This window comes from Silurus meridionalis, chromosome 5 (genome assembly GCF_014805685.1).
Source record: "Silurus meridionalis isolate SWU-2019-XX chromosome 5, ASM1480568v1, whole genome shotgun sequence".
In the NCBI taxonomy this organism is placed as follows: Eukaryota; Metazoa; Chordata; class Actinopteri; order Siluriformes; family Siluridae; genus Silurus; species Silurus meridionalis.
In genome coordinates, this window is record NC_060888.1 from 20,209,217 (window position 1) to 20,233,283 (window position 24,067).

At 37.7% G+C, this 24,067-nt stretch overlaps 2 protein-coding genes across 4 annotated transcripts; both read right to left on the reverse strand.

The window, feature by feature from the left end:
• Positions 1-3,128: 3,128 nt before the first annotated feature.
• On the reverse strand, positions 3,129-6,375 carry thoc3 (THO complex 3). Its single transcript, XM_046848810.1, has 6 exons — positions 6,116-6,375; positions 5,446-5,602; positions 4,777-4,981; positions 4,060-4,221; positions 3,851-3,951; positions 3,129-3,742 (listed from the first exon to the last, which is right to left on the reverse strand). The coding sequence occupies exons 1-6, from the start codon at positions 6,311-6,313 to the stop codon at positions 3,579-3,581; spliced, it is 987 nt and encodes a 328-aa protein (XP_046704766.1). The 5' UTR covers positions 6,314-6,375; the 3' UTR covers positions 3,129-3,578.
• A 1,052-nt stretch (positions 6,376-7,427) lies between these two features.
• On the reverse strand, positions 7,428-23,379 carry shtn3 (shootin 3). 3 transcript variants are annotated; one of them, XM_046848668.1, is made up of 18 exons: positions 23,221-23,379; positions 23,021-23,085; positions 21,851-21,911; positions 15,998-16,092; positions 15,704-15,866; positions 15,411-15,508; positions 15,098-15,179; positions 14,626-14,720; positions 14,219-14,365; positions 12,713-12,866; positions 12,168-12,327; positions 11,866-11,936; positions 11,652-11,755; positions 11,510-11,524; positions 10,574-10,636; positions 10,331-10,451; positions 9,834-10,077; positions 7,428-9,187 (listed from the first exon to the last, which is right to left on the reverse strand). In XM_046848668.1, exons 1-18 carry the CDS (start codon positions 23,246-23,248, stop codon positions 9,043-9,045), a joined length of 1,911 nt encoding a protein of 636 aa, XP_046704624.1. In that variant the 5' UTR covers positions 23,249-23,379; the 3' UTR covers positions 7,428-9,042. The 3 variants fall into 3 exon arrangements, with proteins under 3 accessions (XP_046704624.1, XP_046704623.1, XP_046704625.1); XM_046848667.1 differs by having other exon boundaries at positions 11,510-11,527; XM_046848669.1 differs by having other exon boundaries at positions 11,510-11,527; positions 23,021-23,082; positions 23,221-23,342.
• Between the last annotated feature and the right edge of the window lie 688 nt (positions 23,380-24,067).

Genomic DNA, 24,067 nt, shown 5'->3' on the forward strand with positions numbered 1-24,067 from the left:
TTTTTCTGTTTCATTTTAATTTGTAGTAAACATTTCCATTCATCTGTTGGAAAGTCGATGAGGCAAAGGTGTGCAAAAGAAATCGTCAATCTTACAATAGCCTTTAGCTATTTAGCAATTCACAAATAATCATTAAAATAAACAATAGAAATAATGCATTTGTCTATGAGACACAAGGACACACACACAGAGACACATACAACAAACCAGTTGGACAAGCTGGCCTTCTGGATGACCCTGACAGAAGCATTTACATCAGATATGAGATCACACTGAACTGCTATGAGATTGTATAAAAAGATAATGAAATAGCCCTGCAATATCATATCACTTACAAAAGCATTGCCAGTCCCCAATGCATGACTGCAACATCGATCTGGGGCTGACGGGGGAAACCGAGGCTGTCACATGAAGAACACTGTGCATGGAGCCTCGGTCTATGGTTACACTTAAATGGCCTTGAATTCCTCAAAGACATTTTCTTCTGTTTGGGCTACACTTGTACACTGACAAGCTCTAAGCACTGGTCTATATTTACATCTATTTCTCTAAGAGACAATTCCATCTCATTTTCTCCATACGCCATACTTGCACACTGCCAAGCTTGAAGCGCCTGCCTAGATTTTATCCAACACTATATAAATCATAATAATTTTGTGATTAAGTGGAGGATTATCTTCTTCTTTTACAATGTCTCTGATCATATAATTCATGCGATTTTATATAAACCTGCTATATGAAAAAAAAAAGAATAAAAAAAAAGGTGCTGTATGGTTATATATAAATACGCAATTGATTGAACAGGAAGAACAAACAAGCCTTTTTTCCCATCCCTCCTATGCTTACCTGGGCAAGACAAGAGAGATGGCTTTTGCTAAATTAAGCGTAATTAAGGTGTATTCAGAAGGTGCTTGTGGCTCCCTGCAATGTGTAGGAAGTGAAGACATGAGACATCCTGAAGCCTGCAGGGCTGAGTCACTGGAGAACGGGGTGAGGACAGCTGCTACCAGCTCACGTGGACACATGGCGTTCATGCTGGGAAAGTCTGTCAGCAGTGAAGAAGATTAACTACACACCTATGTCTAATCTCACTTTGGGATTCATTCCCAAGTGACCAGAGACTCAAAGTCTACAGGCAGCCAGTGTTTACTTAATCAGTGGTAACCCACTTGCTCTACCTGCACTCTTAGTTAATGCATGGCACAACTTCAGCACTGTGACTGTTGACCTCAGCATATAATAAGAGGCAATGAGTGGAAGAGAACTTGCAGTAGCAGCAGTTTCCTAGTACTACATAAGTGGTGCAGCTGCCAAATGGCTTTAAATTTTCCAGCAGGCCCAAACAACCCATTCAAACACACAAGTCCAACTGTAATAATAACACCAAATTATTAGCCCATTTAACAGCACACTGGGTTTTTTTTTTTGCTTGGTGCACTCTCTTATGCACTCAGCCAGTGAGACCAAACATGAAAACTGATTTTAATTCTTGTGCTCCCCAGTGAATGTAAATGTAAGTGTAGGGAAACAGTGAGTTACATTTTTCATTTTGAGCATAATGCTTCTTGATGATCAAGATTTGTGGACAGCTAACCATCAAACTCATATGTGCTTTGAAACATCCTATTCCAGATATTGTCGCTCTTAGCTAGACTTCCACTCATCTAGCAACTATGTTTTTGAGTGTGAAGATTTGTTAATTCACAGACAAGAGTATGAGTAGAGAGGTCAAAGGCCTGAGGTACAGTCAGCGCTCATCTCAAAGGTGTTCAAGGAGAACATGGGTACACTAAGTGCAAGGAAGAGGTGCACTGGATGGGAAACACAAACATTTTAAATCGCAGCACTTCATCACAGAATCACAAGTTTGCTGGACACTACTGATACACTGACCTGCCATAATATTATGACATTAAAAAATTGACTGGTGAAGTGAAGAGCACTGTTTATATCTTCATCATGGCACCTGTTAGTGGGTGGGATACATTAGGCAGCAAGTAAACATTTTAGCCTTAAAATTGATGTTTGATGGGGGTGTCATAAAGCTTTCATCTCACCAGAAAGTCATCTTTCCTGAAAAATTGTTAGCAATGATGCCAAGGAATCCTGCATTCTGTTTCACTTCCCCTTATTGCTTGAAGTGGTGAGAATTAACTGGAAAAAGCATTAGACCATGTCATGAGAAACCTACACAGAACTAACTGAAAGGGTGTTTACAGACACCCACTACAAGGAGAGATGTTAATTGTGTGGAATCAGTAGCATGAGCATGGCGATACCAAGGCAGAAGAAGAACAGACTTCCTCGGGCAGCAAAATTCCAATAAAGAACAGCGAATGCCCCTTAAAGCTGCTGGTCACAATAAGGTCCTAAGTGTCCAATCATAAAATAGGATACTTGGATGAGGTCCATCACAAGTGGGCCGAGTTCTGTTTATGATGATTTGATCAACTCTAAATAATATTGGACACAAACAATACATCTCAGGTGTGCCTTATTAATGGTCATCAATTTAATTGACTAATTTGGGTGATATGACCTTGGGCACAACTCATGGTTTAACATGTTCATTTTATTTTGCCACAATATCACTTGAACATGTAACCACTAACATATACAAGATATACCAGCTTAGAGCCAGAGCATGTCCTTCTCCCACTCCTTTGCTTACATAAACTCTATCAAATAGACAGTTTTTAGAGATGCCTATAAAGCATATACTGGTATATGGAGACCTAACCTATGGGGGTTTACATAATTCACAGAATAGGATACATCTAAGAGAATGACTAACATATACAAGGTTCTTACATTTAGGATCAACAGTTTGGTCTTGAGTTTGTTTTTTCACTTGGAACTGTTGATGAAATAGAAACTGCAAAATTCGTCCATAAGCACAGACAGAAAAAACCTTCAAGATGCTTGGTTTGCATCTTTATCCCAAAGTGTACCCTGAGTATTGATTACCTTTTTGTATTCACAGTGCATATTTTTTTGTACATTAGATGCTAATTCCACGTATACAACCCTTTTTTTTTTGTTGACAAACAGCTGCATTCAAATGTTTACAGCTACCTGTCCATCTTAAAAGATCGATTATTAATAATGAATACATATCTTCCTTGTGATAAAGAAACAATATTGTAAAAATATTTTAATAAAACACGATACAAAAAAAATGCCTGCAATGGGAAACATACAGCAGTGTGCGCTACAGTGGAAATAGCCACAGTGCCCTCTAGTGTCTATGTACTAAAATGAAATGCACAGAAGGCTCTAATCGGCAACAGACGTCTCAGAATTCTTTGTGAAAAAATGACAAAACTCTTATCCAGGCCTGTAAAAATAAATCCCATTACGGACATCAGTTTATGTATAAACAACAACATTTTATATTTACAGACCTTCCAAGTTGTCAGACATATGCTATAGGAGAAAGCACCTGTGGTTATCAAATTGAGAAAACATATTAGAAAAGAAGGATTATCTTCTCCTCTTGAAAGAGTTATGGGCATGTAGAGCAACACAAAGTAGACTGTTTGAGAGTTAAAAGTCATGTCCATGTTTCATTTTGCTCATTAAGAGTCATTAGGAAGGCCAAAGAGCTTTACGGTCCCTGCCTCCCGATTGCTGTCGTATTTGCCCTCCTTATCGTCACAGGCGTACGCCAGCAGAGGCCTTTTCGGGTGCCAGGCTACGGTGAAGGTTGGTGACTCGCACTGCACTTCCCAAAGCTTCTCCCCTGCACACAAATATATCAAAACAAAAAAATTAGATAAGAGTTTGAATGTTAAAAATCATCCGTGCGCTCAAAACAAATCAGTAATGAAGAAACCTGGAGATACTTTACCTGTCTCTACTTCAGCAATGTCAATAAAGTGATCTTCAGAGGCTGAAGCCAACATTTTGCCATCGTGACTAAAACTCAGGGTCCTCACTGGCCAGTCTAACCTGTCACACATCCAATCAATATATGAATACATTTACGTGCATCTTTCTTTTGGCTTTAACAGACACTTGTTATATCAACAAAATGAATAAGTGCTTTAAAGTTTTTACCTAGAGAAACAGCGAACACACACCAGCTCCTCAACATCCCACAGACTGACCAGAGCATCAGCACTTCCAGTAGCAAAATATTTTCCAGTGGGATCAAATTTAATGCATATACAGTTAGATGGATGGGCATTAATGGACTGGATAAGCTTTAGTTCAGGATAGCTGCAACAGAAATTAATCACAAAGTTGGGAAAGATGTAAGTACATGCAGAAAAACTGGCAATGAAAAATCTGATAAATGGAGACATACATACAAGCTCAATGTTATGCGAACAGAAATTCATGCAATCATTAAAATCTGTCTAAGAGGGCTTTCTGTCCTATTAGTCTGAATCTAAAGGAAAAACAAAAGAAAATGTATACATGTACCCCGACCTAAATCTCTTTAATTCATAATGTCAATATCTGCCATACTGCTTCATACATACACATACATACATACATACATACACACACACACACACACATTATATATATATATATAAAAAAACACCCTTAACAGTTTGCAGTCTTTACTTCCTGCCAGAGATCCATGTTCTCATAAGAATGGCAGATAATATAATACAATTCAATATAATATGATATAATACAATACAATATAAAATACAATACAATACTATACAATAGCAGGTTTATATCTGACCGCAGCTGACAAATTTATACCTGCATGCAAATACCCTCTTCTATTATTTATTCAACGGAAAACTCTGGTGTTACCTCAAAATGTTAATGCAGCCATTGCCGTTGGTCAAAAAGAACATATCGTTGTCGTTGTTCCAAGAAATCTCGTTGACCTCAAATTTGAACTGCTCTTCAGCACGAGGACGGTGACTCTTTGCATCAATGAACGTCACCACATCATCCTTATTCCCAACAGCGATGGTCTGACCATCAGGACTCCAACATATGTTGATGTTCTCTCCTGAAAATGACAGCACATACATTTTTTTTTTTCTAAATTCAGTTTTTAGCTGAAACTAGGTGGCCCACACTGTCACCTATTCTCCCTGAGTTAATGTACAGATATAGCACTCAGTTTAAAAAATGCTGAAAATGTGGAAAAACATTCAGAAATGTGGAAATGACCAAAAAAATATATATATTTTTAATGCATTCATTTTCTGCATTTGATTTTAATTGTCTGTATTTGCATTCTTCTTCTCCATAGAAATGACTCGAACAACAGTGACAGTGACACTGGGAACCAACTTGTAGAAAGTATTCACAACATTAAACCAGTAAAGGGATGATTTGCTTTTCTTAAATAATACAAATATCATCCGTCAGCTGTGAAACTTCAAAGTAGCAATCCATCACCCCACTTCATTAACTGTTTTCCTAGACAGACGTACCTTGCTGGGTTTATATTTTTATTCAGAGCTTTACCTTTCGTGCTGACCGTCGCCATGCATTTAGTAGTCCGGACGTCCCAGATCCGGATGGTTTTGTCTCCCGATGCAGTAACAAACAGATCTGGGTTGGTTGGATGCCAGCACAGCTGATCAACACTGTCTCCATGTCCTCTGTAGTTATTCTCCTTCACCTGTGTTGAGCAGAAGAACATGTCAAGTCTTAAACCAATGAGAAACATTAAAGCAGACACGATGGCTGTTAACTTTAGGAAAAAGAAACTATACTATATGAATAAATCATTTATAGGTTTAGGCCTATGTTAATAACTGTCAAGGCATCAATTACTAGCAAACAAATCCTAGCAGAAAGGTAGTAGCTTAGTGGTTAAGATGTTGGACTTCTGATCAGAAGATCGTGGGTTAAAATCCAACCAGTAAGTTGCTGGGCCCTTGTGCAAGGCCCTTAACCCTCAAGTGCTCAGGTGTATGAATGAAAACATTGTAAGTCGCTCTGAATACAGGCGTCTGCCAAATGCTGTAACTGCAAATGTAGTTTCAGAAGGTGTTAATGGAGAAATTGTTGAAACTGATTCTAATTAGGCAGTTTATAGAGACTTTGATATTTACTGTATTATATTAAACTACAGGATGAAAGTGTCCTATCTGACAGTGTCCAGTACAGGAGTAAACCCAACTGCACCTACCAGACGGTCTTTTTCGAGGACAAAAACACTGGCGGTTTTGTCGAATGAACCCGAAGCTAGTCGTCGTCCATCACAGCTCCAAGCGACAGAGTGAACTTTCGCGCTATGAGCCGGAAACTCCCGACTTTTGCTGTTGTTCTTGAAATTCTCGTGCATTTCATGATAATAGGAGGACGCCATTGACGCCATTGCCGCCATCCACTCCTTCCTTCCTTCCTTACTCACTCACTCACTCACTGCGCCGACTGTTAAACCCAGCTTTAGTGAAATGACGGCGCCGCCTAGCGCACAGGAGGACTTTTTAACCTGGTTCTATAACACAGCAAACACTCTGAGGGGGAAAAGTCGTCCTAGCAAGTGGAAATATCCTAAACACACTGACCAGACATAACATTATAACATTATGACCAAACCCTAAACCCACATAATGGAACCTCTAGGTGGGTGTGGTTTATTAGGCAGCAAGTAAACATTTTGTCCTTAAAGTTGATGTGTTAGAAGCAGGTAAAATGGGCAAGCGTAAGGATTTGAGTGAGTTTGACGAGGGCCAAATTGTGATGTTTAGACAACTGGGTCATGGCATCTCCAAAACTGCAGCTCTTGTGGGATGTCCTCAGTGGTCAGTATCTATCAAAAGTGGTCCAAGGAACATTGGTGAACCGTGTGGTCCGACCCAACAGACGATCTATTGTAGCTCAAACTGCTGATAGTTATTTATATATAATATTAGGCAGGTGGTCATAAAGTAATGCCTGATCAATGTAACCTAACTTATACTAAAGCAGCCTGGACAGCTCAAATATGAAATGTAACCTGTTGCTGGAAAGAGCTGTAGTCTCAATATGTAGCCTATAGGGACTGTACATACCAGCAGTCTATTGAATGAGTTGACTGGGTTCCAATTTTTACTTCCTAAGTCACAAAACAAATGTTACATGTGTAGACATTATAAAGTGCAGGAAGCATCAATAAGGCAAGTGCAATGTTAGAAAAGCTGATTTTTTTCTCTATATGCAAATTACAAAACCCCCCAACAAATCAAATGGTCTTTAGTATGTAACAGGTTCATCTTGATAGCAGAATGTTTCCATGTTGAAGGAATTTTTGTCAATAAAATCAGATTTGATCAGAATACCAGATTTTTCTGATGTCTATTTGCTGTTACACTTGCTGCATAATATATCCCACCCACTAACAGGTGCCAAGATCAAGAAATAAGCAGTGTTATTCACTCACTGGTCAAAAATGTGCTTAAACATCGATAATCATTATGCTAATCATCACATATTAAAAAAAGCCTTCCCAATGTCCATTTATGTTTAATTTTTTTATTCAGTCCAGTTTAGAAAGTACAGTGCAGCAGAATAACATGGTTTCAGATGAAAAGGTGCACTCATTTTAAAAACACACACGCACACATACACACAATGTGATCACAACAGTGACATCATCTAAATTCATTGTAGCCTACAAAGTAAAGCCAGTAAGGCTGAAAAGGAACAAATGGTGTTTATAATAAGGCCAGTAAACATTCCAAAGGCGCTGACTAATGAATGGATCAGTACGTTTTTCCAGAAGAATGTATCCTAAAATTGTTAGAGAATATTGTTCTAATGTGCTATATATATATATATATATATATATATATATATATATATATATATATATATATATATATATGCACACATATATACATGTAAGGATTAATTCTTAATGGGTGTAGGAACGAAAAAATAGTCCAGCAGTCAAATAATTTTACAGCTGATACGCAAACAATTTGCAATAATCATTATCTTATTAGGATGGGTCAGAGACCGAACCACAGTGCCTCAGATGGAATAAAAGTGCCTCGACGTGCATTAGGTGCAGTGCACACCATTACAATTTGCTGATGTTATTGCATTGTCTATCAAGGCTGCAAACCTCAACACCACTAGCTCTACCCTCAAATTGTATTAAAGCATATCCAAGTACCCTTGAACAGTGCGTCCATTGCAGTGCAAGAAGTAGGGCAACACAGATGGAAGACATCAGAGAAAAACGCTTAAATCCTTGAGGGTGTTCACATTTTATGATGTAGAGAAGCTGTACAATTACAAATAGCTAGGAGGTGAGTTTGTCTTATAGGAGGTAGAGTGAATAGACCTTCACTTCTCTCCTTCATGCTTTTCCATATCTGTGCGAGCTCATACATGGCTTGTGTTTGCATTTCAAGAGGCTAGTACACAGAGTGACCAAAATAAATTAAAAATAAAAAACCTCAAAAAGGACAACAAAAGTGCCTTGATGTGCAGTATTGTCTCAGAGAGGTTCAGAATATAGGTTGTTCATTGTTCACTTTGCAGGTGTTGTCTGATGTCATTTTCCACTGTGTAAATGGGTAATATTAGTACAAAATATCATTAAAGTCAAAATCATAACATTATTTTAGGACATGTTGTTCAGCACTAATCAAATATATTCGGGTGACTGAAAGCAGAGATTTTTTTGGCTTAAAAGCCATATAACTGTAACCTATAAGAAAGCAAGCATCAAAATTGCTTAAATATCCCCATGCCAAATTGATGGAGATGGAACAATATATCTTAAGAGAATTAATGCTTCCTAAAATACACATTGATTAGGAATGCATTTAAAATGTGTCTTTTGAAATATCTTCGTTCATTGTACTTATTGTAGACACAGCTAATTTGCAAATAATTACCACAGAATCAAATTATAATTATCAAATCAGAAATTGAGCCTTTACTCTTTGAAAGTGTCAGAATACATTTGTAAAGGAAATGTAAATACTGTTGCATTCCATAATTGGACAGTAAGTAACTAGAACCGAGGCATATATCTGGACTTTGGACTAAATAAATGAAAAATCCAAACAAGATTCTGTGCAAATGTTGAAGCTGTCCTGCTAGTGCCGTTCATTGTTGTTAACACTCAGCATCTGTGCTGCTGTTTGTTACGTTGGTACTGTCTGCTGAGGAGCTGATAGTCACGTGTGGGTCCTTGTGCTGCGCCGGGTGACTAAGGCCACTTTGCTCTTTACTTTTCTCCTGCTCTTCATTCTTAAGTTCTCTGAAACACACCACGAGAGATCTTTGAGCTTTGTAGTTGTTATGGAACAGTTCAGTTTGGACCCAAATTCAGGGGGAAACCTGTTTGATAGGATTTGGGGCAAACATGGTCTGTATGTATAGGTTTTGTGCACTGTGAAACGTTTTCATTTGTGTCCTCTAAATGTTCATTAAATATAAAAATCATAAATATTATTTTTATGTTTATTATGTTACTTTGACATACTGTACCATATAGGCAATTTGTAGAATTCTGTATACCAGTTTTTACACTTTAAAAATCTCTCTCTCTCTCTCTCTCTCTTTTATCTTTGTGATGTGCTTGACAAGACTTTAAGCAGTGGCTCAGCAGACGCCGCAGTGCCATTACACTCCCATTATCAATACAAGCAATTAGTGCAACTCTGAATGGAAACAATTGTCGCAAGTTATAACATTATTATTTACACACACACACACACACACACACACACACACACACACACACACACACACACACACATCTATACATGTATAACATTATTATTTATATATATATCACCTTTTTAATATCCTGTTGTAGTATAGTATTTATAATATCTTAATATATCTTAAAATGGCATTTTTTATTTTCCTCTGTATTGTGATAACTGTTGAAGTAATTTTACCGTGCAGAAGAACAGTTGACGACCAGTCCATCGGGCTCTTTTTCTGAGAGAGATGTACGCATAGCAGCATTTTGCTTGCTTCCATTTGGTTCGGTGCCTAAATCAGAGCTGTTCCTGGGGCTGGAATCACTCCCTGAGAGAGAGCTGCTGCTTGGTCCGTCCGTGTCTTTTCCTGAGTCTGAACTGTGCCGGCCATTCAGACTATCAAATGAAGACACTTTGCTGATCTGACCTTCCATTTCATCTACAAAGGTATGGGAACAGTCCAATCACATTTAATTACAATCTGTTTTAACTTAAACATATATCATAATATATATGGTCATCATACAAATAACTAAATATCATTAGTGAAAAAATTATAATACAATCCACAGAAAAACAGGCATGGATCAAATGCAGTACTGAGTTGACATCATCTGACACATTACTGATAAAATTGTTTGCTCACGCACACCAACATTTACCCTTATATTAGTTTTTAACATTAGACTAACCTGCTGTAGCTGGTTCACAGGCCTGCTTACGTCTCCTCCTGAGGATCACTTCCAGTTCACTGTCCTTCTTAACAGGCAATGTTTCCTGGAGGCCACGACTGGGGCTTTTTTTAACTGAATCCTTTGAAATCAAATGAGAACCAATAAATCTCATATACCAAAATATATATAAAATCCATGTATACTGTCATAAAATACATAGAATGATCTTAAACACAGTATGTACAATGGAAAGTTAAGTACCAGAATGCCTTTTAGCTCCTCCATAGCACTCTCCTGGTGTTTCTCCTCAGTAGGTGGACTTTGCTGTTTACAGAAAATATATACAGTACTGGCACTTTTTAAGACACAATACACTGTTAAGCAGTGGTGGACAGTAATGAAGTAAATGTAATTCGTTACTGTACTTTACTGCCGTTTGGGGAGACTTTTACTTTAACTTCACTACATTTCGCAAAATTAATTGTTCCTTTAAAACTTAACCGGTCAAGCGTGCAGCAAGCCACCAATCAGGTTAGAGATCACTGTGTTTTAAACTTGTTTTGATTGCCGCTTGGCAGTGGCGGATTTAGGCATAGGTGACATGGACAGCCGACCAAGTCGCTTAAAAGAAGGTTTTGGGTTACTGGAATTTTTTATCAATCAGTGTTTGACTCTAATATAATCCTATTAATAGATTGGTGTGTCTTTTCACATAAACTGAGTTGATTACAGTCTTAATAAATCATAGTAATTGGATACTTGAGTACATTTGAAGGCAAATACTTTTGTACTTTTACTTTTAAACAGAGCACGTTTACTTGTACTTAGGTAATATTTTACCTACTGAATCTCTACTTTTACTCAAGTACATGCTTTGTGTATTTCATCCACCACTGCTGTTAAGCTAAAACTCTACTAGCTGCTAAATATTATACTTAAATTTTTCGACATATGGCATATCACTTAAAAAATGGTATATATTGAAATCCTGACCATGGGTCCAACCTATTGATTTTAACCCCTACAGCCCTATAGAGAAAGTGTGATGTCATGGTCCGTCAAATTAACCAGTCAATTTACTCTCTCCATGTCAGATGTCCACCTACAACACAAACGTAATAACTAAACTATTCCTCTGGGAGCATGACCAAATAATCCTTTTCTAAAAGAGCATCATTCATCAGACTTACCACTTACCTTTGAAACAAATCTCTGCTGATGTGCCAATCAATTCAGCAGGTCACATGCAGAACAAACATAAAATTGCAAATCATGTATCAGAACATGCAGTAAAATTTATAACAGTAACAGTCCACTCAATAAAGACACTGAGCATCACCTTTGTGTCTTGTCCTTTCACAGGTCGGAGAACCACCCCATGTTTGATCCTTTCCATCATTTCATTGACAGCCTTTACTTTGACATCATCCGCAGCTTCGGGCACTGCGCACATATGCTTTTTATTAGGCATATTAAGCCAGCATTAGGCAGGTTTATTCAGAACATATAAGCCAGGCCAACATAGGACTAAGTGTAGCCAAAGGCAAAGTTACCTGGAGCCTGTTCTATTTTTGGAGAGCCTTTTCCCGCCTTGGAAGATTTTCTCATGATTGCAATGAGGGAGCTGTTACAAAGTTGTATAAAAATGTATAAAATGAGAAAAATAACTTCAGTCGTGTGTCTTTTATCAAACCAGCATTAAACTATATGCTTATTTCTAACATGTAAAAATATACAATGTGTGTGTTTGTATCTGTATGTATGCATATCATTTACAGTGTAGTTAAAAGCTTTTTTGTGGACCAACAGAGGGTGAAATCTACAGTCTATACTGCCTGGATGAAACATGCTGTACCTGAGCGGATTGCAGCGGGAGGGAGGTGGTGGTGGAGGAGGGGGAGGTGGCGGTGGAGGAGGTGGAGGGGGCTGAGGAGGAGGAGCAGGGGGAGGTGCAGTCCCAGGAGATGCAGCTGGTGTTGATTCACTTTCCCTCTGAGACTCCTGCAGCTCTTTCACTGCAGAAAACGGGGGTTGTTACTGCAGCAGGTTTATGAACCATGTGTTAAAAATAATGTTTCGTACTTCCCAGGGACCTTCTAAATGATTCAGACTTAATGTCTGAATAGATGTCTGACTTAAAGAGCAAGTGGAGAGAAGTTAAGCCACATATTAAAACCAATAAAATGCAATGATCCTCCTGTCAGCCAGTATCTTAAAATACTACTACAAATAATAATTCTATACTTTAACCTAATAACTCTCACCCACACTACTAAATAAACTCCCACTGCTTAATAAATACTAAACTCTGATTGGCTGCATTGGTGACACCTTGGTGGGTCTAGAATAAAAAAAATCACAAAGATTTATATTCTATACTTCTACCGGATGTGAGCTTACCTCTGCTCTCCAAATCGCTGCACTTTTTCACCTCCTGCTGGAGACGTTCTTCTGTGTCTTTTTTCTCCTCGTCCATTAGCTCCAGCTGCTTCTGCAGCTGTTCTATCTGCTTTCGCAAAGCACTCTGATCAAGCTCAATCTCCAAAGCTTTCACCTAGATAGAGAGAGAGGAGACAGAAATGTGTTGGAGCTACATAGAACAGTTTCAATCAACATGGTCAGATTTGACAGCTAAGTGACTTACAGCAAACAAATCTTAACGTCAACAGAAAAACACTTTTGTTGCTTGTTTTACATTTACAATATAGCAAATACTTAAAAAGACTGTATTTAGTTGTGCACTTGCAGTTCTGTGGTATAACATTGTAGGCGGCCTGTCATCGTTGCGGAATATTGATTTAACCTTGCCCAAAATTTGCATGCAATCCCTGGGCGGCTGCAGACTTATTGATGTCCCACTACCAGTACTTCACCTGCACCTGTCTGCTTAGAACAGCAGTTCTGTCAGCAGACCTACAGTCTGTCATTAACCTGGGAGCAGCTGATATTTTTTCTAATTCATGCCTGTCACCTGGACCACAATGCTTTTGAAATAACATTTTATACACATAATTAGCCATTCCCTTAATTTCCTGTTCCCTAAGTGTACGTGGGCAGGTTATGATTTGCACCTGTAAAATTCCCCATGGACTTTCTGTGATGTTCTATATTAATTTAGAGCTGCAGGATCTGCTCTCTGATATGTTAATGCAATGCAGATGTAAAAGCAAGTCAAGCCTCTCACTTTCAGTTTGTTATTGCTCCTCAGGAAAATGATCAATTTGCTGAGCCTGCAAACACCGAGCAACCAGGGTGCAATACTCAGAAATAAAATAACACTGCTGTATTGTTAGTTTACTGAGCATAATGTGCTCATAACAGACCTACAAGGCTTACTACACATCTGGAACACTCACGTGTTTCTTGTTGTGCTTCAGCAGCTTTAGCAAAAAAAAAAAAAGTGCATATATATATATATATATATATATATATATATATATATATATATATATATATATATATATATATATATATATATAGTGTGTGCTTTTTTTTTAATGCATTGTATCATCAGTGTTTTTTTTATCTCTGTCTGTCTAAGTTGCAATGTTCAGTAACGAGTAACTGTTTATCTGTTTCTATTTTTAAGTCAGCTGATTAGCTTTCCATTTTCGTTACACATTTTATTCTTTGAAACAATAGAGAGATTTTTAAATGCTGCACTGATATTTGATTAGACTTGTAAGCAAAACAAAAAACTTGCTAAGTTCAAGCTTTCTTCAGTTTAAAAGACTGCAGTGTTGAAAAGCACAGGCAGAAAGTCCATTAATTGAAAGTTGACACTATTTTATTCCACTTCTACAGCGAGTCCTTATTGGTGTGACAATCATACAGTCTACTATCTTGTGATATGCAGTTTTATCAGTATAAGCATTTTTTGCAGGTGAAGACAGTAAGATGGTCTACCTTTTCTTGGTGCTGCAGTCGTTCCTGCTCTAGTGTTTTGGTTACAGTAGCTACATCCTCCAGTGCTTTGAGCAGTTGAACACTAGGGTCTACCTGTTGCAGAAGAATCATGCTTTGCCTGTTAGCTTCTTTTTGCTTCACCAACATCTAAAGGAGAAAATAACAAGACCTTTAATTTTCCTTTCTAAGAATTCCAGCTCCAGTTCCAACTGAAGAAACAAAACAAAAGTGTGTTTACAGAGACATTCATAGCAAATCAGCTACAATTAATAATAAAATAGTTGGAACCATGACATGAATGAAAATTAATAAATAAATAATTTAAACATTTTCTATTAAATGGTAGTACCATAGTGTTAGCGGTACTAGTTATGGATTAACAGACAGAACTATCACATTTATCATACCTCATGTGCATAGGTCTCTGCTTTCTGCCTCAAGTTCTGCTCCAGATTCAGCTGTTCCTTCAGTCCATCATATTCATTAGCAGCCATCATGGACACTGAGAAGAGAGACATTATATAAACTTGTTTTGCTTTGAGCACTATACCAACAAAGTAGCTAAACCAACAAAGTTAAAGTGAATACAAACAGAAAGGGAGTGAGTTTAGAAGATATCAGGGTAAATTACATTTTTCAAGCCAAAGCTAAAGGGTTTCCTGTTAATTCCAACATGATGTTAATTAGAAGCCCTGACTGAGTAGGCTGGGAGTAAAAGATGCTGGATGCACAACCACTCAATCGAGGTGATGTCATGCAGAGAACTCTTGACTCCACAAAACAAAAGGCCAAATAACGTTTTTTTTTTCCATTTAGAATATTATTGGAAATCAGCAGCCACTGTATTCCAAGACCGAAGCACACCAGATTAACGCTCACCTCTGTTGAATCTCTTGATGGTCTTGTTTTGCTGCTCAATGGTCTTGTAAAGCTCCTTCATCTCTGCTTGCTCTTTTTCAGTCTAGAAAACAGTTAAAAGTGTAAAAAAAAAAACACAGGTCAAATTTAAAAGAAAAAGTATATTTTGAAAATGTGAAGTTAGAAAATTCATCGTAATATTCTTTCCATAATGCTTAAGGACAGATACTGCAGGTTACTTTCAGGTGTCATAGCTAATTCATATATTATTTCAAAGGTTCATGTATGTTGTGCACTGCTTAGTAAGACTGTAGCAAAACCTTTAGGTACTTACAAGTGCTGTGAGCTCCTCAATCTGTCGTTGCTGCTCCTGTACCTGACAGGATAACTGTTTTTTTTCCTCCAGTAAAGTGTTTACTGTTTCCTGAAGCTCTACAAAAAGCAGTGTTTTTATATAAAGCAGTAGTCATTTAAATCTCCTAAATTCTCTAAATTCTTTATAATAAAAAATATATATCTTTCATAGTAAATATATTATTAAATATATTATATTTTATATTAGAAACATTACCTGCTGACATTATCTTGAAGATACATTTTCTAGAAAGGGGCTTTTGTGATGTGTACCTTTGACCTGCTGTTGGTACTGGGTATAGGGGTCTGGGCTGTGCTCGTGTGGATCACTTTCCTCCTCCAGAGAGATGCAGTCTGATATGCTGGGCAGAAGCTCATCCAGACACGGTCGAGAGGACAGGCTCAGATACTTCAGCTTCTTGTTCTCACAGTTCAGCTGTAAAAATATGATTTCTGTCAGAGAAACCAAACTTGCATAAAGAATAATCATGTCATTATCGGTGGATATGATTGCTGTTTATAAGCATGCATTTAGGCTGAAGATGGAATAAAAGGTGGTTACTTTACCTTGGTGGCCAGTGCTTCAGCATTTTCCCTACAGGACTTCTCAATCTCAAGCTGAGTCTGCAGCACATTCACCTCCTCAATTACCATTTGGGAAACTACATAAAACAACAACAGCACAAAAATACCACAAAATATAAATCGGACATACCACACTTTCAGAATGAAAAGATCTGTGTATTTACCTTCACATTGTAAAAGGAAAAGAAAGCATGCCTTTATCTTTTTCTAGCATGTAAGAGAAACCAACAAATTGTTGTCTGTGACATGTTCACAATGGGGAGCCTCTCAACAGTTTTGACAACGCTAAAACCCCCTGGTGTCACCGAACCCTACTAGAGTAACTCTACACCCTGCGGAAGCCTTACGATGCCAGATCAGATGTCTTAGCTTCATCGTAAAACGGAGCAAGTTCACAGTGAAATGCATGCGCAGTAGGATAGCATGTGTACCATTCATGCCTCTAGTTGTTTTTTTATTTCTTCATCACAGTGAAACAATAAAAAATTTAACAATGCATGAGCATAACCTCGCAAATGCAACATGATAATCAAGTAACCAAATTGTCCATATGACTCATATCTGACTCTGTGGGGTCGAGTAAAGATTTACTTTAATGCATTTGTTCTTTTACAAAGCAGCTAGTGAATAATGCATGAACCAAGAAGACAGCCTGGAATATATCACCACCCTCTTAAAGGCTGCCAAAACATTTTATTATTTCAGCTTTCAACAAACATTTTTCACACTGAAGCCAATTGGGCACACCATGAGACTGTAAAGCAGAGTTCACGTCACAGCCTTAGATTCATACTCATTTTCTTACACAAGCGGAACCTAATGTAATCTGTAGTTGCTTCTCTGCTTATCATAGTGGTAAAGAGTGATTATTTGAGTTACTATAGACTTCCTGTTAGACCAGTCTAGTCATGATTTTTTTTTCCCAGGACATTACCAGCTATTAAAGTTACAGAGATCACACTTTTCCCTTCTCTGGTGTTTGATATGAACATTAACTGAAGCTGTTCAACGACCACACATAGAATAAAGACCATTGATCAGTCATAACATTATGACCACCTGCCTAATATTGCGTTGGTCCCCCTTTTGCTGCCAAAACAGCCCTGACCTGTCGAGCATTAACAGCATTAACTTCTTCATCAGTTTGAGCTTTAGTAGATCATCTGTTGAATCGGACCACACGGGCCGGCCTTCGCTCCACATGTTCAACATGCTTTAGTCAATTGTCCCAAACAGTATTGCAGTCCTGTATTGCATCACTAAAGTCATAATATTTCACTAAAAGTATGATAATGGAAAAATATCATCTTGGCAATGTTTATTATTTTGCACTTTTCCCTGTTAGGACATCATCTCTGCAATCATCTCTGGCTTTTAAGCAGAGCTTTCCAGACACCCCTTACTTATTCAGGTAGCTCAGCTTATTTTTTCTTTTTTTCCCCCCTGTTTATTCTTTTATTTTTTGATAACCAATCATCTCTTAATATTTCCAACAGTCTGTGTTATTGAAACCGACATTCAATGCAATCAGTAACTCATTATGATATGATTTAGAGCTGTTTAAATGCAAAATGCTGTTGTAACCTTATACAACGTGACTCGATATTGTGCAAAAACATTGAGCTGAGAATGGTTCATTCATACCATCTAATTTATTCATCAGAATGAGATAGGATGTACAGGCTGGTGGTAATGAACATACAGCAGGACTATGGTTTCGCTCTCTCACAAAAAGGTCAAGGCACTCCATTCTAACAAAGCCCTCTGGACATTAGCTTCTCTCTTTTAGCTTTCTAATGACTGACTGTGCTCTGCTGTGCAGATTCTAGGTCAGCAACTGTTTGTGCTGTGAAGACAAGATGGCTCAAGATTCATTCTTTCAGCCATATTGACACGGTCTGTTTGTGTTAAGCTAATATTAGTTTAAATTAACATCAAGTACTCCTTTTGATTACAGTGATTAAGTTGCTGATAAACGTGAACCATTAATAAGTCTGCAATTTTGTTTGCAACTTGAGGCTTAATTGCACACAAGATTACAGCCTTGCATCTTTTTTAAGCCATCTCTCCTCTTCAATCAGTCGAGAATGCATAAAAAAAAGACTCCTTTCTGAATGTAATTTATTTTAAAGCTACGCAATGTAGCTTTTTTGAATTTCACCCTCTGGTAGAAAAATGCTGTTTCAGCATATGTGCATGAGAACATTTTGCAGTATGGGTTGTATAATTAAAAAAAAAGTATAATAAACAGCACATCACACAACAAATTTCTCCTGGTTAAATGCAGCTGTTTGCCAATCGCAGTTTAATCACTGTACCAATACCAAAATAAATTCTAAACTGATACTGACACAATGTTGACTGTGAATTACTATAAAATGAATGTCAAGGCAACCCACAGCAATTTAGGAACACCTTTTTTTAAAATATTTGTATATTTAATAACATAAAATAATAAAATTGCTTTGCTTATATAATGATACTGTATTTGGTGGCTTTTTTTAACCCAGTAGATGGCAAGGGAACAATAATCGAATAGTCAACCGCTGCCTTTTGTCTACTTCAGTGCCTCTCAAGCATAGCGAATGATTAAATAGTATTTAGACCAACCCCAGCCAATCAGCACAGACCCACTGCATGTCAGCAACTAGGCCAAATTACCCTGACATTCGCAGAGTCATGTTAGGTACACCAGAAAACTGTTGGCTTAATGTATCCTACTGCACACTGGCTCTCAAACACCTTAATTATACACATTTACATTTTGTACATGTAAAACAATTAAAATGAAACTTCCGCATAGACTGCGGGAAAATACAATCATAGAAACAACAGAAGCACTTTCATTTAGTAAATAATTCATAGGTATAGTCTTAAATGATTCAAAAGAGAAGAGCCTGGCAGAGATGAGTACAGTACTTGTCAGAGTCTATTGACCCTCCACTGGGAATGATGGTAGCTCTAGGGGTAAGCTTTGATTGTTTCTGAAAGAGTCTGGGGCTTCATCTGACTAAGCTCTATTGATCCGGACAGCATGTCCTGATGAGCCATGTACTACATATATGTAATAAAGAAACACAATGAGGTTTCTAGGAAATGTAGAAGCAGGGTAAAAACTGACCTCTTTTTACTTTTGCATTTTAAATATAATTCAAAATGGCAGGGTGCACGTGCCATTAGGAAGTACCACTGTCATGTATTGTTATACTTGGTCTGCAACACTGTTTAGGTGCTATGAGGGAAAAGGAACATCCACATAAATACCAGAACCCGAGGTTTCCCAAGAGAACACTCGTTAGAGCATTTAATGTTTTTTTCCGGCTTACCTTCTTCCCACAGTGCATCCAAGTACCATCTCTTTCCCAAATTAGAAACACACATGCACCTGGCTGTCAACATGATGAATGTCATTTATCAGCCCAGACCACCATCCTCTGTTGCTTTATAATTCAGTTCTGATACTAATGTGCCCATTGTTGGCAATTACGGGTGGGTGACAGCATGGGCACCGATATAGCCAGCATAAACATTTTTAACCTTTGTGGAATCAGACCACACAGACGAACCTTTGTGTAATCCGATTTAATATCAATGAACCAATAGGCTTGCACTTGTAGCTGGTTCTAAGAATTTCCCTTCATGGATCACATTTCGTAGGTACTAACCATTACCAAACACATCCCACAAGACCAGTCATTTGGAGACACTCTGGCATAGCCATCAGAGCTAGTGTTGCTCAGATTCATACAATGACCAATTATTTAACTTTACTTGCTGCCTAATATATCCTACCTTTGATAATTGGCATTGTAATGAGATAATCTATGATATTCATTTGACCTCTAGTGGTTTTAAAGTTAAGGCTTAGTTGTTCTGATGGCTAAGAAACTGCATCAAATATGAACCATCTTTAGGTTTGGTTCCAACTGAGGGTTTGGGGTACCATACCTGGAAAAAGCCTCTCATTTAGAAAACTGCTTGGAGACAGTGTAATAATGAAATGGGTTAGGCAGAAGATGACATGAAACACGCATCTGAGACACTCAAGTGTTAGATTAATAGCAAAATGAAGTCACTGTCCCCTACAGCACTCTTAAAGGAAAGTGGACACCCAGTAGTAGTTTGTAATTTAATACAAAAAATGAATTCTGTCAACCAACCAAAATCTTAGACACCTCACTGTTTTAAAAATGACTTTTTTTTAATATAATGGCCTCCTGGAAAGCTTATGTTGAGTCTGGTGCTGGTTTAATAAATGGTAGGAGTGTGCACTATGGTGACACATATCATAGAAGCATAGAAAATTGACTATTGATGGATATTTTTCTCAGTTCTCTATACGCCAGTGTCACAAAAGTCACTTGTTGGCAGCCATTTGTGACTAAAATCAGGTCTAGAAGCTTGTAGAGCTGTGCTGTAACAAGCCAAACATAGAGTTAATGTTCTTGTAACACTTCAGCACAGACATTGGATCAGCCAAACTAAAAGATGTGGAACTTATACCAAAAAAGGGTCCTGTCCTTTGAATTCCTAAAACCTGAAACTGAATAGTGATTTAATATTTACAATTAATATGCTTAATTTATAATCGGAAACCGGTTGTCAAAATGTCCAGGATGCTGACTTTCTACACTTTGATAAAGAAAATTACAATTGAACTTTTGAAGGCAATTGGATTTGAAAATGATGCAGTGAAATACAGTAACCCGTGATTGGAGCTACCTCATGTATTTAATTTCTGGATAATCTGTACTACACACAGTGGAAAATGTCGAAATTTCACAATAATAAATAAATAAATAAATTTAATGGAGGAAATGCCAACTCTGCACAATATAAGTCTCACCCAGCATCATCCATATAAAGCTGGCTAAGCATGAATGCTGAAGATAAATTAATTTTACAAGTTCTATAAACCGTTTCTTTGACCCGTTTAAAAAAAATAATACACAGACTGGAAAACCCAGGAAATTAGGAAGTTAAAAGATTAGATCCTAATAGGCTCTTTGGATGATTGGTGTTTCCAGGTTTCTAAATGGGGTTTACATTTAGCAAAGGGAACTCACCTGCTCTGAGGTTCTACATATAAAATATACATTTGATTAAATGGATGAAAAAAATGGATGACGTGAAGGTACAATATAAGGAAAAATATTTGTCGACACCTGACATAAGATTCATATCTGCTTTTTGAACATTCCATATCACATTTAGTCTCATTAGCTGTTATAATAACCTGCACTCTTTCAAAAAAGATGTTCCACTAGATTTGAGTGTGCTTGTGGAGATATTGTACTCATTCAGCCACAAGGGTGTTAATAAAGTCAGGTACTTATGTAGGGTGAAGTGGAGCACTGGATTCATCCTAAAGGTGTTCAGTAGGGTTGAGTTTAGAGCTCTGCAGCAGGCCACTGGAAATGTAAACCCTTTTTTTGGAGCTGGATTTGAGCTGTGCACAGGAGGATTCACATTTTGGAGGAAGTTTGAGTCTCCTAGTTTGAAGAAGGGAAATTTTGGGGGAGAAATTGCATATGGCTAGAAAAGTCAGGTGTTCTGATACTTTGTCCATACAGTATATTTTATGCAGATTTGTTTTGGGATAAATTCGGGGATATTATATAATGAGTTAAGACCCCAAGAGTTGCTGTTCTTTATTTTAGTATTCATTCATTATTCAGCACAAAACATAAATTGGATTCTGCCTCAGTGGCAATTTGGATTAAAAATATGTCTGTAATAATTTTTTTTTTATTATTGCAATGAAATCCATTCAGATACTTAAAATATTAGCATTATAACATAAACTCACCTTCAACAACTTTTGAGTAAACTTACCTCTCTTAATGTGCTTAAGCTGTCTTTCAGCTTCATCTCTCTCTTCAGTCAGTCTCAGGCACTGAAACATGTATTAAAGGATATGACAAACACTTGAACATGAACATTTTAACTTTGCCATTACATATAATCAAAACGTTTTAAATATAAGTGATAAGATGTATCAGGATACCTTGGTCTCTGAGAATGAACAGTCTGCTGTGATTCAAAATAAGTGAAAGTTATCAAGCTCTAATCTGTGCCCACATTCTCCACAAATAAATGGAAACCACAGTGAACCATAGATTGTGTAGTTCAAGTGCAACCATAGATTTAATTCGACTAAGTCTCTGTCAATTGATAACCTCAACAAGGATTGAACTACTAGTGACGTTCAGTGTCACCCAGACGAGAATAGGTTTCCTTTTTGAGTCTGTTTCCTCTCAAGGTTTTCTTTAGGGAGATTTTTCTTGCCACTGACACCACTGGTTCTCTCATTAGAGTCTAATTTATAACTGTAAAATGTATATCTGTAATCTGTTTATTTCTGCGAAGCTGCTTTGGAACGATGCCCATCGTTAAAGGAGCTATACAAATCAAATTTAATTGATTTTATGTAGACGCGAGAGCAGAAAGGTCAACTCCATGAGATGACAAGAGGTCACATCGGACAGTGGGATTGTAAATTATGACTCCACAATCGTGTAATGAAAAGGTCTTATCAGTGCACATATGTTCGGTTAAGATTACAGCAAGACTTCTTAAGATTACAGTATCCTGGAGAAAGAGTGACACCTCGGCAGTGTTGATGCTCTTAAGAACATCCATTTCAGGACGATCCTATTATACTTTTACCTGGAGATGGTGCACATGGAATAGCTTTTTATACATGACCAGTCCATTTAAGAACCTTAAAAGGTCTGTGTGCATATATGTAGCTCGAAGTGTTATCACTGTGTCATTATGTGCACCGAAATGTAACCCTCTGTGCATAAAATGGCACGAGGTAGAACCGATTCGTCTGCAGATGGGTGTGTGCTGGTGTGGCCTGAATAAATCAAAACGCCGGTTATCAGGCTCTGAGAGCTGCAGAGAACTCGGAATTTACGCTTCCTCCACGAACTGTACTCTCCTCTAACAGGGTAATCCCTATCGTGTTTTATTTCGGTTTGCAGCTGGAGCATCCCTTACCTCGGTCTTGACTCTGCTTGACTCTCCCTGCTCTCCTCCTCCTCCTCCACCGGCCTCCATCGCTTCTGCAATAATGAACAAGGTAAGCGCGCGCGCACAATAGAGCGCAGAAACACTACAATTGTCGTTTAAAAAGCACGTGACCCGACTCCAATAAAATGTACAATAATTCGAAATAAAACGTGTCCGAATGATATTACCGTTGGCAGACAGCCCCCTCGCATCCATAGACCTTCGGTAGACTGTGAGCGGTCCCACCCGGAATGGAGCATCAGAGACCCCCTCGCTCTGGTCTCACGGCGTGCGCGCGCAGCCAGCCTTTCGAGACGGGAGCGCGCGCGCGCGCGTCCACGCGCAACGGCGGGTCGCGCGTGCCAATTTTCAAATACTACTTATGCAAATCCCCTGCTTCATCAACCCGCATGTTATACGGTTATTTAACAAATGTAATTATATATGAACACAAACTAAATACAACATTGAATTAGTTTTGGTGAAGATATTGAATTGCCTCTTTATTTAGACAATCACGTGACTGAGCTCAGCCAGACGTAGCTCTGCCCACAGTCATAACATTGATGCCTTTTCCATCTTATCCAAAATGGTGCGATTTATTAATACTAGAAATTATACCTTAACACTTTACCGTGTTTCAGAAACGTCCTATACACGAACACGAATTTAATGATTTATTGACAGCAAAAAAAGGGAAATTATTCAAAGGGCAATAAAGTTTTGCTTTTATAAACATTTTTTTCATTGTAAGGAATCGATAATTTCACCAAACTTCATAAACTGTTAATATTTTTTGAAAAATACATTTAAAATTACAGAAACAATATTATTTTGTATATTCACAAAAAGCCTATATTAAATGCATTTCTGAAAATGGACATTTAAACCAATATTTAAATCAACCACTTAATGTTATTGAATGATATTACACAAGAATTTCCCCAAAAGTAATATTGATAACTGTATATATTAAGCCATATACTTGAAAGTCAATCAGTCATTTTATTACCTACTTACCTACCTATCTACCCA

Excerpts from the sequence above, each read along its gene's own strand:
- shtn3 (XM_046848667.1), bottom strand. The coding sequence starts at position 23,248 with ATGGATGCGAGGGGGCTGTCTGCCAACG. Across the intron at positions 15,509-15,703 it reads GTACCAACAGCAGGTCAAAG|AGCTTCAGGAAACAGTAAAC; the intron begins GTACACATCACA and ends TGCTTTTTGTAG. Across the intron at positions 15,180-15,410 it reads TTGAGGAGCTCACAGCACTT|ACTGAAAAAGAGCAAGCAGA; the intron begins GTAAGTACCTAA and ends ACTGTTTTCTAG.
- thoc3 (XM_046848810.1), bottom strand. The coding sequence starts at position 6,313 with ATGGCGGCAATGGCGTCAATGGCGTCCTCCTATTATCATGAAATGCAC. Across the intron at positions 5,603-6,115 it reads TCCTCGAAAAAGACCGTCTG|GTGAAGGAGAATAACTACAG; the intron begins GTAGGTGCAGTT and ends TGCTCAACACAG. Across the intron at positions 4,222-4,776 it reads GGCTGCATTAACATTTTGAG|CTATCCTGAACTAAAGCTTA; the intron begins GTAACACCAGAG and ends TTTCTGTTGCAG.